This window comes from Amphibalanus amphitrite, unplaced genomic scaffold (assembly GCF_019059575.1).
Source record: "Amphibalanus amphitrite isolate SeventyFive unplaced genomic scaffold, NRLGWU_Aamphi_draft 000035F_arrow, whole genome shotgun sequence".
NCBI lineage: Eukaryota > Metazoa > Arthropoda > Thecostraca > Balanomorpha > Balanidae > Amphibalanus > Amphibalanus amphitrite.
The window spans coordinates 229,940-242,686 of record NW_024881531.1 but is presented as its reverse complement, the minus strand read 5'-3'; the positions used below and the strand labels follow the sequence as shown (position 1 = coordinate 242,686).

The 12,747-nt window shown below is 48.3% G+C and overlaps 1 protein-coding gene across 1 annotated transcript; it reads left to right on the top strand.

The window, feature by feature from the left end:
* The first annotated feature begins 2,310 nt into the window (after positions 1 to 2,310).
* Positions 2,311 to 3,033, top strand: LOC122370510 (frizzled-7-like). The gene has a single exon (XM_043346168.1). The coding sequence runs from the start codon at positions 2,311 to 2,313 to the stop codon at positions 3,031 to 3,033; it is 723 nt and encodes a 240-aa protein (XP_043202103.1).
* Positions 3,034 to 12,747: the final 9,714 nt, after the last annotated feature.

Below are 12,747 nucleotides of genomic sequence, written 5' to 3'. Positions count from 1 at the left end.
GGGTAATCGGATCAGCGGTGGAGCTGCAAAGTGCAAACGTAAAAATGGATGATAGATATTGGATATATTAGCAAGTACGATTTTTTTATTGACAAATTGGATCTGGAAAGCATTGCTTGACTGCGTCAAACAAATGCACTTTGCAACCAAAGTTGTCCCAAGACGTCAGCCATCGACATTAAATATACAAGCATGCCATTTCCTTTTTCCACCGTTCCGTGCTTCTATCCTCAGGATACATAAATCCTTCTCCTCTACGCCGCAACCCCCCTCCGGACTGGACAGGCACCTTTATCTCATGCGGGCTGCTCCCTTGGAGCGGCACCGCTGCTCCCGAGGGAGCGCACCCCGTAGCCGGGTGCAGAGAGTAGGTACCTACTTGGGGCTGGTCGGCCTGTCCATTCGGACGGGCTCAGCCCCGGCGACTCTCTAGGGTGTCTGCCCAGATCAATGTCTCCCCCTAATTCCCATCATCCTTCCAGCTCTGAAATGGTCTTGTCAGACCGAAAGGGCCTAACCCAACAAAACAAAACAAACAAATTTCCTTAGTCTTATCTTCAGAAGTTAGACTGCTAGAAATTGACGTCTACCCACCTAGAAAATTAATCAAAAATACAAATGAAGATATTAACCCGCGCCCCACTGGGGTCTGTGTATAACACGCCCCACTGCGGGGGGGGGGGGGCTATTCATAGCCCCCTCCTAACTCCGAAACTACTAGGCTGATCGTCAAAATTCAAAGGGCATCTGATAGCCCCGGAAAAACTGTCGAACGAAACCTAATTTCATTGACCTCGAGGTCACCGATGACGCCACAGGTCAGGTCAAAGTAAAAATTATCGATATTTGGCTTGTTCACTTTTTGGGCTCTGGCTGCCGCCTTACAAGTCAGATCAGGCTGATTTTGGGTTTACACACTCGTGAACAGATGCTTTAGATACCCTGAGGGTGCCAAACTTGTACTTTTATTTTCAGGTCAGGGTCAGGTCATCATAGGTTACGGAAATCTTATGTCATAAGTCGGTCACGTGACACATGCTAAATGGTCCAATTACGCCACATATTTCGAATTCGGTGTCGCCTGTGTCATTTGAGGCCATTTTCATCTGAATATAGCTGAGGTCAGGTCACTTTCAGGTCAAAAAAGGTCAAATTTCAAAGTTGAAATTTTCATCAAAGAACATATCTATCGGATGCAGTTTAAGCTCAGGAACACGATGTTGCTATTTATATTGGTGTACGATGTCAAAAACGTACTGAAAAATTGATTTGGAAAATTTATAATTGTGAATTTTTTTGCAATAATGCGTATAACTTCATTTTTGAAGATATTTAGCTAAAACTTGCTAGAGTAAGTCATAACCATGTGTTCTATCACATATAGGTATTCTAGTTTTTTTTTCTCGAAAAGTCAAAAGAATTTGGAAAAAAAATAATAAAAAATATAAATTTTGAATTTTATTATAATAATTTTCAAAATTTTGTAAATTTTTAACACACGAGATAGCAGTTCGATAGCACATGAATAGCCTGGGGAGTGGGGGCTATGAATAGCCCTCCCCCCCCCAGTGAGGCGCGGGTAATCAGCGTATTTGCAAGCTATAGATACCTACCTATGTTTTATGTTGACGTTATTCAGCTGGGACAGTGATATAGTGTTGTAAAGACTGTTCAAACACCGCCTTATTTATGTATAATGGTAGCTTTCGGAAAACATCCAGCTTCCTTCTTCAGCCTGTCCAAAGCACTAAAAATTACATACCTACATGTATGTACCTAAACCTTCAGCAAAGAGAAGACAAAAAAAGATTGTCTTTTTCTTTGCTGAAGGTTTACATGTATTGTATTTTTAGTGCTTTGGACAGGCTGAAGAGGGAAGATGGATGTCTTCCGAAAGCTACCATTACAAATAAATAAAGCGATGTTTGAACAATCTATACAACACAATATAGATAGATGCCTATGAATATAGACAGTCGACTCTTGACGGTCATACGGGTTAAGTTCTTTCTATTCATTATTTATGCATGAGGTGTGCGCCGCGCGGCCGCAGTGCAGTTATACCTACACCACAACAACTGACATTGCCGTAAATCAGTGCCGGCATCTGGCCAGTGTTTGGGCCCGGAGCATAAACCAGCAGAGAGCAGCCGCCAGAAGAGGCTCCCCCGACAGCAGTCTGCTAGCGGGCCCGGTCGGCGGCGGCAGCGGGGTCGGCTCCTGACCTCAGCGGGGCAGTGGCAGGGACAGGGCCATCTCAGAGGTCAGCTGTGGTGGTGCTTGAGCGGTCCGAGTGAGAAGCCACTCACCATGCTGTCAGTGGTGCTGGTGTCTGCTCTGGTGATGGTGACGCAGTCAGCTTTCGTCACCGCTGACCAATGTGAGCAGATCACTATACGATTGTGCAAGGACCCTGATGCCGGTTTGTGGTACAACCGAACAAGCCTGCCCAATATTCTGGGTCATGAGACTCAGGACGAGGCCGGCCAGGAAGTGCACCAGTTCTTCCCTCTGGTCAAAGCGAAATGTAGCTCCAGCCTTCAAGCCTTCTTGTGTCTTGTGTACGCACCAGAGTGTCACGACCCGTCCGTGCCTCCTACAAAGCCCTGCCGCGAACTGTGTGAAGACGTATTCGCCGGTTGCGAGCCTCTGCTGAGGAATTTCGGCTTCCGTTGGCCAGCGCGTCTGGAGTGCAGCTCGTACCCGTCGCGGCAGGGCGGGGAGGAGTGCGCGGCGCCTGGCATGGACCGGGTCGTGCCGACGGAGGACGGCGGGTCCCCGGTCACGGTGCCGCCGCCGGGCCCGGTCACACCGTCAGAGCAGAGCTGTCCGTGCAGCCAGCAGACGGCCTCAGCGGCCCAGTCGGCGGTGCAGGCGCTCACAGACAGCCTGGAGAGGGCGCTCAGCGCCGCCGAGGGGCTGCAGCAGCTGCAGCGTGAGACGCTCAACATGCAGCAGGCCAACTTGAGGCTGGAGACGGAGAAACTGGAGATGGAGATCCAGCTGCTGCGGCGTCGGCTGATCGGGAACTGAGTCGACATGCTGAGCGGAACTGAGCTGTCAACTGGGCGGAACTGGACACTGGAGTGGCGGGGCATGCGAAGGTGACATGCTTAGAATTGGTCGTGCCTGTTTGGAGCTGGAATGCGTTTTTAAGCTAAATTCAATGCTAACAAATTAAAGCTCTAAATCAACAGCTGATTAACGTAGTCCATATAACTCTCTGGAAGCTGTCGGAGTGGTTGTATGATTTGAGATGTTCGTGCCTAATAAATACTGACCGAAGTTAAAAAAAAAAATCAGAGGGATCACCCGAGTTTCTTATTTACTGTCGGGTCCAAACTCGTCAAGCCAGCAGTCAGAATGTTGGTCCATGAAAATCTGAAAATATCTATTTCCATCACGACATCACAATCGACGTCACCCAAGGTCTGCATCCGACCTTGCAAGTAGCGTGAAAGCCCAATTACAAGTTCTTGAGATAGAAATTTTCCTGCAACTGAGAGCTTTCCAAAGTTGCGACATTTTTTGACGGTGGAGAAGCCCACGCATGATGGCATAGGTTTGTGACCTGAGCTGACCTAAAAATGCCACTGTTGCCAAAAGTTCCGGCTTGAATCAAAGATCAGGACTGCCTCATTTCGGCTCCCTATTTGTAACGCGTTATTCGCTTTAGCGGAAAAAAAAAACATCAAAGCAGTAAGCACTAAGCAGGCAAATTTTGTCGCGTCTTTACGAGACATTCATCGTGGTTAACCTTGGAAACCTAACAGGACGCAGGAGCTATAGGTTTAAGAAAACATTCCCAGATTCAACCGAGTAATTGAAAATGAAAACGCCCACAAGCGATGGAGCGGCGCAGTTGGCTTGGACCGTTGCGCTCGCTCTGTATTCGGCAAGGTGCTTCCATCCCCCAGTAGCCAAAACTGTCTGAACTGCACGGCTCTTTCAGCCGCATTACCGCCACTGTACAGCGGTCAGCGTCCGAGCGCGCACAGGTGTCCGTCCGCCCCCACAACTACACATGCATACACATAATACATGGATAATTGCAATCCACTCTGTCGAGCCGAGCGAGCTGGGTGCGGGGGCGGCCGCACGGAGAAAACCCATATCCTGTACGGCCAGGCTGATTTTCAGCGGCGTGACAGAGATTAGGATCGAGCTCGATACACTGGTGGACGAAAGGCTCACCTCCACACGCTAATGGCACAGTCTATTGTGTCATAGTGTTTATCGATACGAGTGTGCATGCACTGAAACAAGAGACATGTCCAACAATTCCGACATTGTGATCATTCACCCTTTACAAACACGCACCGCATTACGACTCGCTGACTGTTACAAATTTGTACCGCCCACGGACATACCGGAGTTATTACGGTATGAAGCAAGGCGGCTTATATTTTCCCGAGTTTTGTGACGCGGAAGTCCGCGTCGTACACCTCCGCCCGCGTGGGCGGAGGCTGGCGTCATCACCAATAACCCGGACAGCAGTGTTCGCCACGGGCCGGGCCAGCCCAACGGGCCATGGGCCGGGCTGGGCTACGGGCTGGGCCGGGCCCCCAAATATCATTAGTTAATGGGCTATGGACGGGCCGGGCCAAGAGCTTTGTGCACTATGGGTTTTGCGATTAATGTCAATTTAAGAAAATTTGGAAACTGATGCAAACAAAACCCACTGGGAAAATACAAAAACTAAACCAAATTTAAGCAATGTGAAAGAAAACCTACTTGATATTGAATTTTGGGAATCTTGAGAATTATCCAATATCACATCATGTCACACATAGGAGGGTTTTCATAAAAATTCCGCAACCAAAAAGATCAGAGAATCTCTAGCATCATTAGTTTGTAATAAAAGTTAAAATGTAGTCATCGGAATAACTTACTTAGCACTTCAACTCCAAAAACTAAGAAGCCACTCAACAATGATGGGCTACAGGGCTACATTAAGTTTAACACTTATATATGGCGATAGTGAGACAATTCCAACACAGTCTTTTTTCCTTCACCGACGGCTTTTTAACGAACAGAACCTTAAAAGGATACTCACAAAACACACTGTAAGTAACAAGGAACTCTACAGAGTATTTCGCGATGAAAGCTTCTTTAAATGTCCATAATTTTGTCAAAATAAATCACAACAAAACCAGACCCTTCTCAACAAAATTTGCAATCATGGCGATCATGGCGGCGGCGGCGGCGCTATGTTTATGTGGCGGCATCTAGGTAGTATACACAACAGTATATCAAATAAATACGTTTTTAAAGGAAGTATGAAGGTGAAAAACAAAACTCAACAAATAAAAAATAAAACCTAAATCACGAAGTCTGAAAACTCGAACGAAAAACAAAACAAAAACTTGATCATATATGTTTTATTATACAATTGGTCAAAATCGCTACCTGCCGCAGCTGCGACAATCAAGAAGTGTTCGCTCATTTTCGATTGATGATGATGCGTAAAAGTCGCAAAATTACCCAATGACATTTCAAGCTTACCATGTTTTCTGCTTACGCTGCTAGCGATATCCATATCTTGAAAAGAGCCTAACATAAAATAGCGGAAAGTAGCAGATAGTTGTCCACAGAGATTCGGTTGACACGTGGACATGAATTGAAAATAGATAAGATCAGTTTTGCTGATAAATGATGGATTTTCTCTTTTTTTGGAAGACAGTGCTAAAGTTAGTGTCAGCTATTTTGTATGCTTTCTCAGGCTTTTGATATTGCAGCATCTATGGAGTGAATTTAAGAGCAAGGTCAATCCCAGACAGATTCATCAATTATTCCCATAAGTCAAGCTTTTTTTTCTGCTGGTAGGTAAGTGCTGGGAAGTATGTAGTATGTGGCAAATACTTCCTTCAAGTATGCATTAGAGTCACCAATTATGAATGATAATGTTCACACATCAGCTTGCAAGATAACTTTACTCATAGAATGTAGTTAATATAATCATGTAAACTTTTTATAGGTGTGTAATCATGACCTAATTGACTGAGGTGCTTGCTGTTACTGTTAAAATTTGTGCCATAGGTGCTTGAAATGATTATATTCATTGAAAAGAAGGGAGTCATGATTGCCATGTTAATATTCATGCAATTTGAATTGTTCTCAAAATAGTGTAATCAATCATGCTTATTATAGCAATAGACTAAGACAATAACTAGATTGCTATTTTTGACGGGCCGGGCCGGGCTGGGCTTGGAATATTTGCCAAGAGCGGGCTACGGGCTGGGCCGGGCTCTGAACCCATGGGCCCGGGCCGGGCTGGGCTGGGGATTTTGGGGCCCGTGGCGAACACTGCCGGACAGCAAGGGTCCGCCGATGACCGGCGAGGGGTGACATCGGTTCCCACTTGTGAGCCAAGGACTCCTATCCCCCTGGCCTCTCCAATGACTGGCGAGGGGTGTCATCGGCTCCCGTTTGTCGGCAAGGACCCCCGATGACCAGTACGGGCGTCGTCGGCTCCCCTGTGGCCCGTAAGAACCCTCCAGACGCAGACGTGCGCTGTCAGTGCCGACGTGCCCGCACTGTGACATAACACCCCGCCCCCGACACAGACAGATGTGCGACGGTCTCAGCTTAGATTTCTTTCAGATGGCGATAACAGCCAGAAGTCAGACACGCGGAGACAGTTTACCTTGTTTTCGGGCAACAGCGAAGGCATTGAGACGACTTTGAAGAATCGACAACATTTTCGTGAGGGAACGAATAAATAAGTTGATGTATCAAATCCATGCTACCTGACGTAACGATATCATATCGCTCAGGGGTGTCGATTTTTCAAAATGGTTGGGGGTGCTCAACCCTGCCACCGGGTGAAAGATTGCAGCTTTGCCATGGGGGACAACCGTACATACAAGGCATGGTTGGGTATCCTCATAAGGTATCTACTGATAATCCTGGGATTTCCACTAATATTTCCCAAAGGTTGAACGTTCTTCAGCATCATTCTGCTCGTCCTGGTAGGTACTTGGCTACCTTATTACATAAATATGTCTCCGAAAAAAGTCGTACATTTGCCGGCAGCTGGTTGCAGCCCCGGCACTTCGGTAATAAGGCGACAGTAACCGATGACGGCGATTAGCACCGGTGCAGCAGCCCCTGCGGTCCGCAGGAGCGGATATTGCGCGGAGGGAACGGTAGCTACGAAGCTCTGGCGGTAATCAGACGATCACAATAATCTCTGATAATGACAGGTGATCGCATTTCGATATTTATGGGTTTACGATTTTCCAGTCAGTGGCGTAGCCAGGTGGGCCCGTGAGGCACATGCCCCCCCCCCCCCCCATCAGGTTCAGGGGCCCCTCGGGTTATTCGGGCCTGAGGGGCCCTGCGGCGCCAATTGGCCGCTGAGGGTCCACGTTGGCCATATTTGGACTAAGTAGGGCCCCACAGGGCTCGTAAGAACACCTCATGGGCCCACAAGTACCAACATTAAGATCTCCATAAGGGCCCCAAGCCAGCCTCTGAGGCCCACTTGCCGGCCTCTGGGGGTCCTAACCGGCCTATAGGGGGCCAGCTCTAGGAGCTGCACACCCGCCTGTAATGGCCCCACACCCATTTCTCTGAGGGCCCCTATAACGGCGACTGTGAGGGCCCTCACCGGCGCCCCTGAGCGCCACACCGGCGTCTCTAAGGGCCACACACCCCTAACTCTGAGGCCCTACACCAATGGCTTTAAAAACCCTACATGGGCGGTTCTGAGGGCCCTTGTCAGTTACCAGCGACCCTGACGATCCCACACAGGTGACTCGGAGGATCCCAGCGGCGTCTGAGCGCACCATACCAGTCTCTGAGAACCCCACAAGGCTTCTGAAGGCACCGGTGACCTCTTAATATCTTCTTGTCGGCCTATGAAGGGTCCGTTCCGTAACAGCAGTTCTGAGGGCCCCACGCGCGCCTGTGATGGCCCTTAACCAGTGTCTCTGAGAGCCCCCACAACGGCGCCTGTGAGGGCCGTCACCGGCGACTGTGAACCCTCCACACCGGCGGCTCCGAGGGCCCCACATTGCCATATCTGAGGGCCCCACACTAGTGCCTCTTAAGGCCCTATATCGGCGGCTCTGGGGGCCCAACATCGTAGCTTCTAAAGGCCCCCAAGTGCGCATGTGACGGCCACCCACCGGTGACATTTGAAGGCCCCACACCGGCTACTCTGAGGGCCCCATCGGCGCTGAGTCCGTGTCGGTCTCTAAAGACGACCCCACAGGGTTTCTTAAGGTACCACCGGCCTTTGATGGCCCTTTGTCGGCCTCTGAGGGCCCGTCGCCGGTCTCTGGAGCCCCCTGCCGGCTTGTAAAGGGTACGCGCCAGCAGCTCTAAGGGTCCGACATCCGTGTACGACGGACCCACACCAGTGTCTTTGCAACTTACCGTTTTTTTTTTTTGCCCTTCTTCTTAAAACTAACTTTTCTTTTCTTTACATCTTTATTTCATGCATTGCAAGTTGTGTAATTGTTTTAGTTTTAGTAGTGAAAGACTGCAGAACCAATTATTTTCTTCAAGCAGAGTTAGTGGGAGTTACTGAGGGACAAAATCATTGGGGGTGCTAACTGGAACATTCGGGGGTGCCCGGAAAACCATTGGGGGTGCTCATTTGAGCATTGGGGGTGCTGCAGCACCCCCAAAGGTATACAAATCGACACCCATGATATCGCTTCAACCGCGCACCGACCCCCCCCCCCCCCACCCCAAGGTTTTTCGTGAATAGCGCAAAAAAATGCATGACTTTTCCCTCATCAATTTTATACATGGTGTGCAAGTTGAAACCTCCTACCGTTCAAGGTCAGGAGGTTTCAAAAACCACAGAAACTTGAAATTTTCAGTGGACGGCAGAACAGAAAAACTACCTGGGGGGGGGGGGGGGGTGGCAACCCCTCCCCATGTGCGGGCGAGGGTTCAAAACTGAGCTCTTGGAAGCGATTGCTGTGTTCAATGTTATGCGTCGAAATCGGCCGAACATGACCTCACTCTAACGTCATTTCCGGCCGACCTATGATAGCTACGAAGTTCATATTTTGACATAAGGTGTCAAATGGATACAGCCGAAGGTACTGAAAGTTTGGCGTCGATACGTCAAGCGGTTTGGAATTAAATAATTGCAGAAAAACGGGAGGGGGCTATAAATAGCCCCCCCCCCCTCAGTGGGGCGCGGGCTAATCACGGTGTATTTTGCAAGTAGTTATAGAGGCATAATGAACTGGAACCGTATGTTGCATGTCTCGTTGAAAGATCAGTCATTGTGCTCCAAATTTGATGCTAACTACATTCCTTAAAAAAATCAAATAATTCAAATTCTCCACTTAACCCTATTCCTGGCGGGCTCCGCCGGGACAAGAAACTGGCGGGGGGGGGGCCGATTCGGCCCCCCCCTGAGATCTCGAGAACGAAGCAAGATAGCGACAAGCGGTAAACGGCATCGGATACGCACGGCCAAGATCTACAATTTTTACAAAGGTCATTTTCAGGTCAGGTCAAAGATGACGTCACAGGGGTCGAAAAAGTCAAAATGGCGGCGCTAGATATGGAGAGTTTTTCTCGAATAACTTTCGAATTAGTCAAGATAGGAACAAACTAAGGGCATCATCGTGATCCTCTCGTCAATCCGCATCGAATGATATATATGTTGACCTCGAAAGGTCAAGGTCAAAGGCTGACCTCAGGTCACGTGACCTCGAGGTCATCATGTATATCATTCGATGCGTCTTGACGAGCTGAACTGAACACAATGAGACCATCCACGCGTCTGTATCTTGTTCCTGTACGGAGTTATTGGCCAAAAACCTTTGGTGACCTTTGATGACGTCACATGACCTCACAGCTGCCCAACAGCAAAACAGACCTCAAGGTAGTGAAGGTTGATCGTATATGAAGTCATGTATGGTATATGGGGCCATTCCGACCCGTTTTAGTGGTAAAAACAGGGAGTTGATTTTTCCCCCATTGACTTATAATGGGGAGGTCGCGAAATTGACCTGACCTTAGGTCACCGATATCAAAATTCCGAGATATACAAATTGCAAATACTGGTACCCTAACTAAACCCTGAAGAGAAGAAATTGATCGGTCAAAAACTCTAGCTCTGGCGTGATTGCAAACTTTTCTGAGGTAGGGTCACCAAACCGCCTCTGGTGACCTGACCTGAGGTCAGATCAACTCAAAATTTTCAGACATGTTGCGTAGAAGCCTTTTAGGAAAAGTCAGAAAATTTGAGCTTCCTAGCTCAACGCGTTTGGGAGAAATAACCAAAAAACCTCAGGGGGGGCTCCTGAGCCCCCCCCCCCCCGCCAGGAATAGGGTTAAGGTAAACAAACAGTAACCAAACGATTATTGAGACATTTACACCGAATTTCCCTTGATTTGGATCAGTTTGGAAGTTGTAAGCTTTGTCAGCTCTTGCTCCAAACGATATGCGTACCTATTTCCAAATACTAAATTACACTTGGGTGCGGTCTCTGGAACTTTACCCGAATCTCCCTGTGCCACCCTTTAAGCTTATTATGTCCTTGGCATTCTCTTCATTGTCCTGTTTCTGGCATTCAACAATGCAAGATCAAGTTCAGCCTCCTTCACCCCTCGTTGGCCACCTGGTGCACTTGTCTTCAAATAATGCGTTATTAAGTGGTGAAATAATTTCAGAAATAAATTCACCAAGCTGTCCGGCATTTTTTACCACAAGATAATAGATATGACCGAAGGACCTACTTCCCAGGACGCTGATATTTATTTATTAGACACATTTCACGAGGAAAAAAATCCGGGAAGCATCATTAAATGATTTTTGTTCAGCTTGGTTTTGCTATAGTATCTGCATTTGATCAAATGGTACTTCATTGACCACAGTATATTCGCTCAAATTGGTTTCGCTGATTCTTGTGCTCGCTATAGTTGATAATCGATGTAACCGAATTGTCACTGGCTCAAAAGACTCGGTCACTTTAACCCTATTAGTGGCAGGGGGGGGGGTTGTTTTTATCCACCCCTCAGGTTTTTCGGGAATATCTCCCGAAACCGCTGAAGCTACGATGCTGAAATTTTCTGACTTTTCCTAAAACTAAATTGGACACATTCCCTGAAAATTTCAAGTTCATAACTCTACCAGGGGCGGCTCCAGAGCACTGGGAATTGGGGGTCCTATTCGTGAAGCGAGTCATTTGGGCGAAGATCACGATGCTGCACCAGTTTTACGAACAGTGAATGAAAGGTATCATGTGATAACATATACAAAGTTATTGTGCATCCTCTTTTGACACGTTTTTGCTATAATAGGCGGATCCAGGCGTCCAAAAAGGGGGGGGGGGGTTATTTTTTACCTCCCAACATAGGTGCCCTGACACCGCCTATGCATGACCAATACAATTTTAGTCGTTCTCTCATAAGAAAATTGTAACATAACAAGACCATTGCCATTCTTTTTAGAAACAGTACCAACAAAAACATTATTTACTATACTATTTGTGTACCCCCAATCTCAATGATCTGTATCCGCCTATGATTTTTGAAAATGCATATTTTTAGGATCCATGTGAATTCCTGGTTCATTCTCTATCGATCGGCAAAAGTTGCGTTAAGATTGGTTCAGAAACCTGGCCGTGATAAACAGTCTAAAATGTATCTGCAATTTGCCCGTTTTTACCCCCCTCTACCCCCCTATTGACATTTTTTAATTTTATTTTTTTAGAAATGTAGATCTCGTTGAGCCAAATCGAATGCCGTTTGAATTTTGAAAATCGGCCGGTTAGATCTCGAGATATCAAGGGGGGGTCGTAAACAGCCCCCCCCCCCTGCCACTAATATGGGGTAGCCAGGAGCCTGCCACTAATAGGGTTAATTGGCAATCGCTGAAAATGTGTCGCTCAAACGTCGTTCGCTCAAATGAGGCTCGCTGGGGTGTCGCAGAACCGCCACTCGCCATGGAACGGGGCTGCATCGCATTCCGACAGCTTGTTAGTTTATTGGAGCTTTAGGGCGCGCCGACTGCTGGGGTCATTTTGCGCCCATCGACAGCGAGAATGAGGCGTTAGACTCGGCCACTTCGGACCGCCTCAGTCTTCGTGCTCAAAGCACGTGGGCGCAAAATGACCGGGACACATCAGCCAAGTTGAAGTGACACACGTAAACGCAAAACACGTGTTCCAAAGTGGCGGATGCCAGCGACGACCATTACGTTTGACAGTTTTCAACATTTTAGGTCATCCTATTGACGTCGATGCCTCAAACGAAGGCAAATATTAAGATAGACATAAATTGAAAAATTCGCCGCAATGTTTCCGTTTGATTTGGAAACATAAACGTCTGGTGCAACAGACATTCCGAGTACCTAACTGAGCTGTGAAGATTGTCAACACGCATATAATAGCCCTCGAACATCGATTTTATCTCCATTGGTATGATTGTCTTTTGCGGGCAGCGTACCCACGCTAAGCAGCCTGCCGCCGATTCGAGGGCGGCTCGGTCCTGAACTGGGGGCAGAGGCGACCAGTGCCGGTCGGAGCTCGCCACGGCCGAGGTGACAACGGCAGAATCCCCTCCCAGCGCAGCCTCCCGACAGCAGCAGCCTTGGGGACGCGCCGCCGGTGGGGTCGGGCGGGTGCGGGAGGGAGCGGGGAGGGGGCCGACCGGCACCTGGCCACCCCATGTCCTCTCTCCATCTGGAGCGTCGTCCGTCGAACGACGCACAAAGGTCCGTCTGGGACGGACGGCCGTCCTCTGGGGAACCGAGAGTAGGGGCGGGTCTCC

Excerpts from the sequence above, each read along its gene's own strand:
- LOC122370510 (XM_043346168.1), top strand. The coding sequence starts at position 2,311 with ATGCTGTCAGTGGTGCTGGTGTCTGCTCTGGTGATGGTGACGCAGTCA.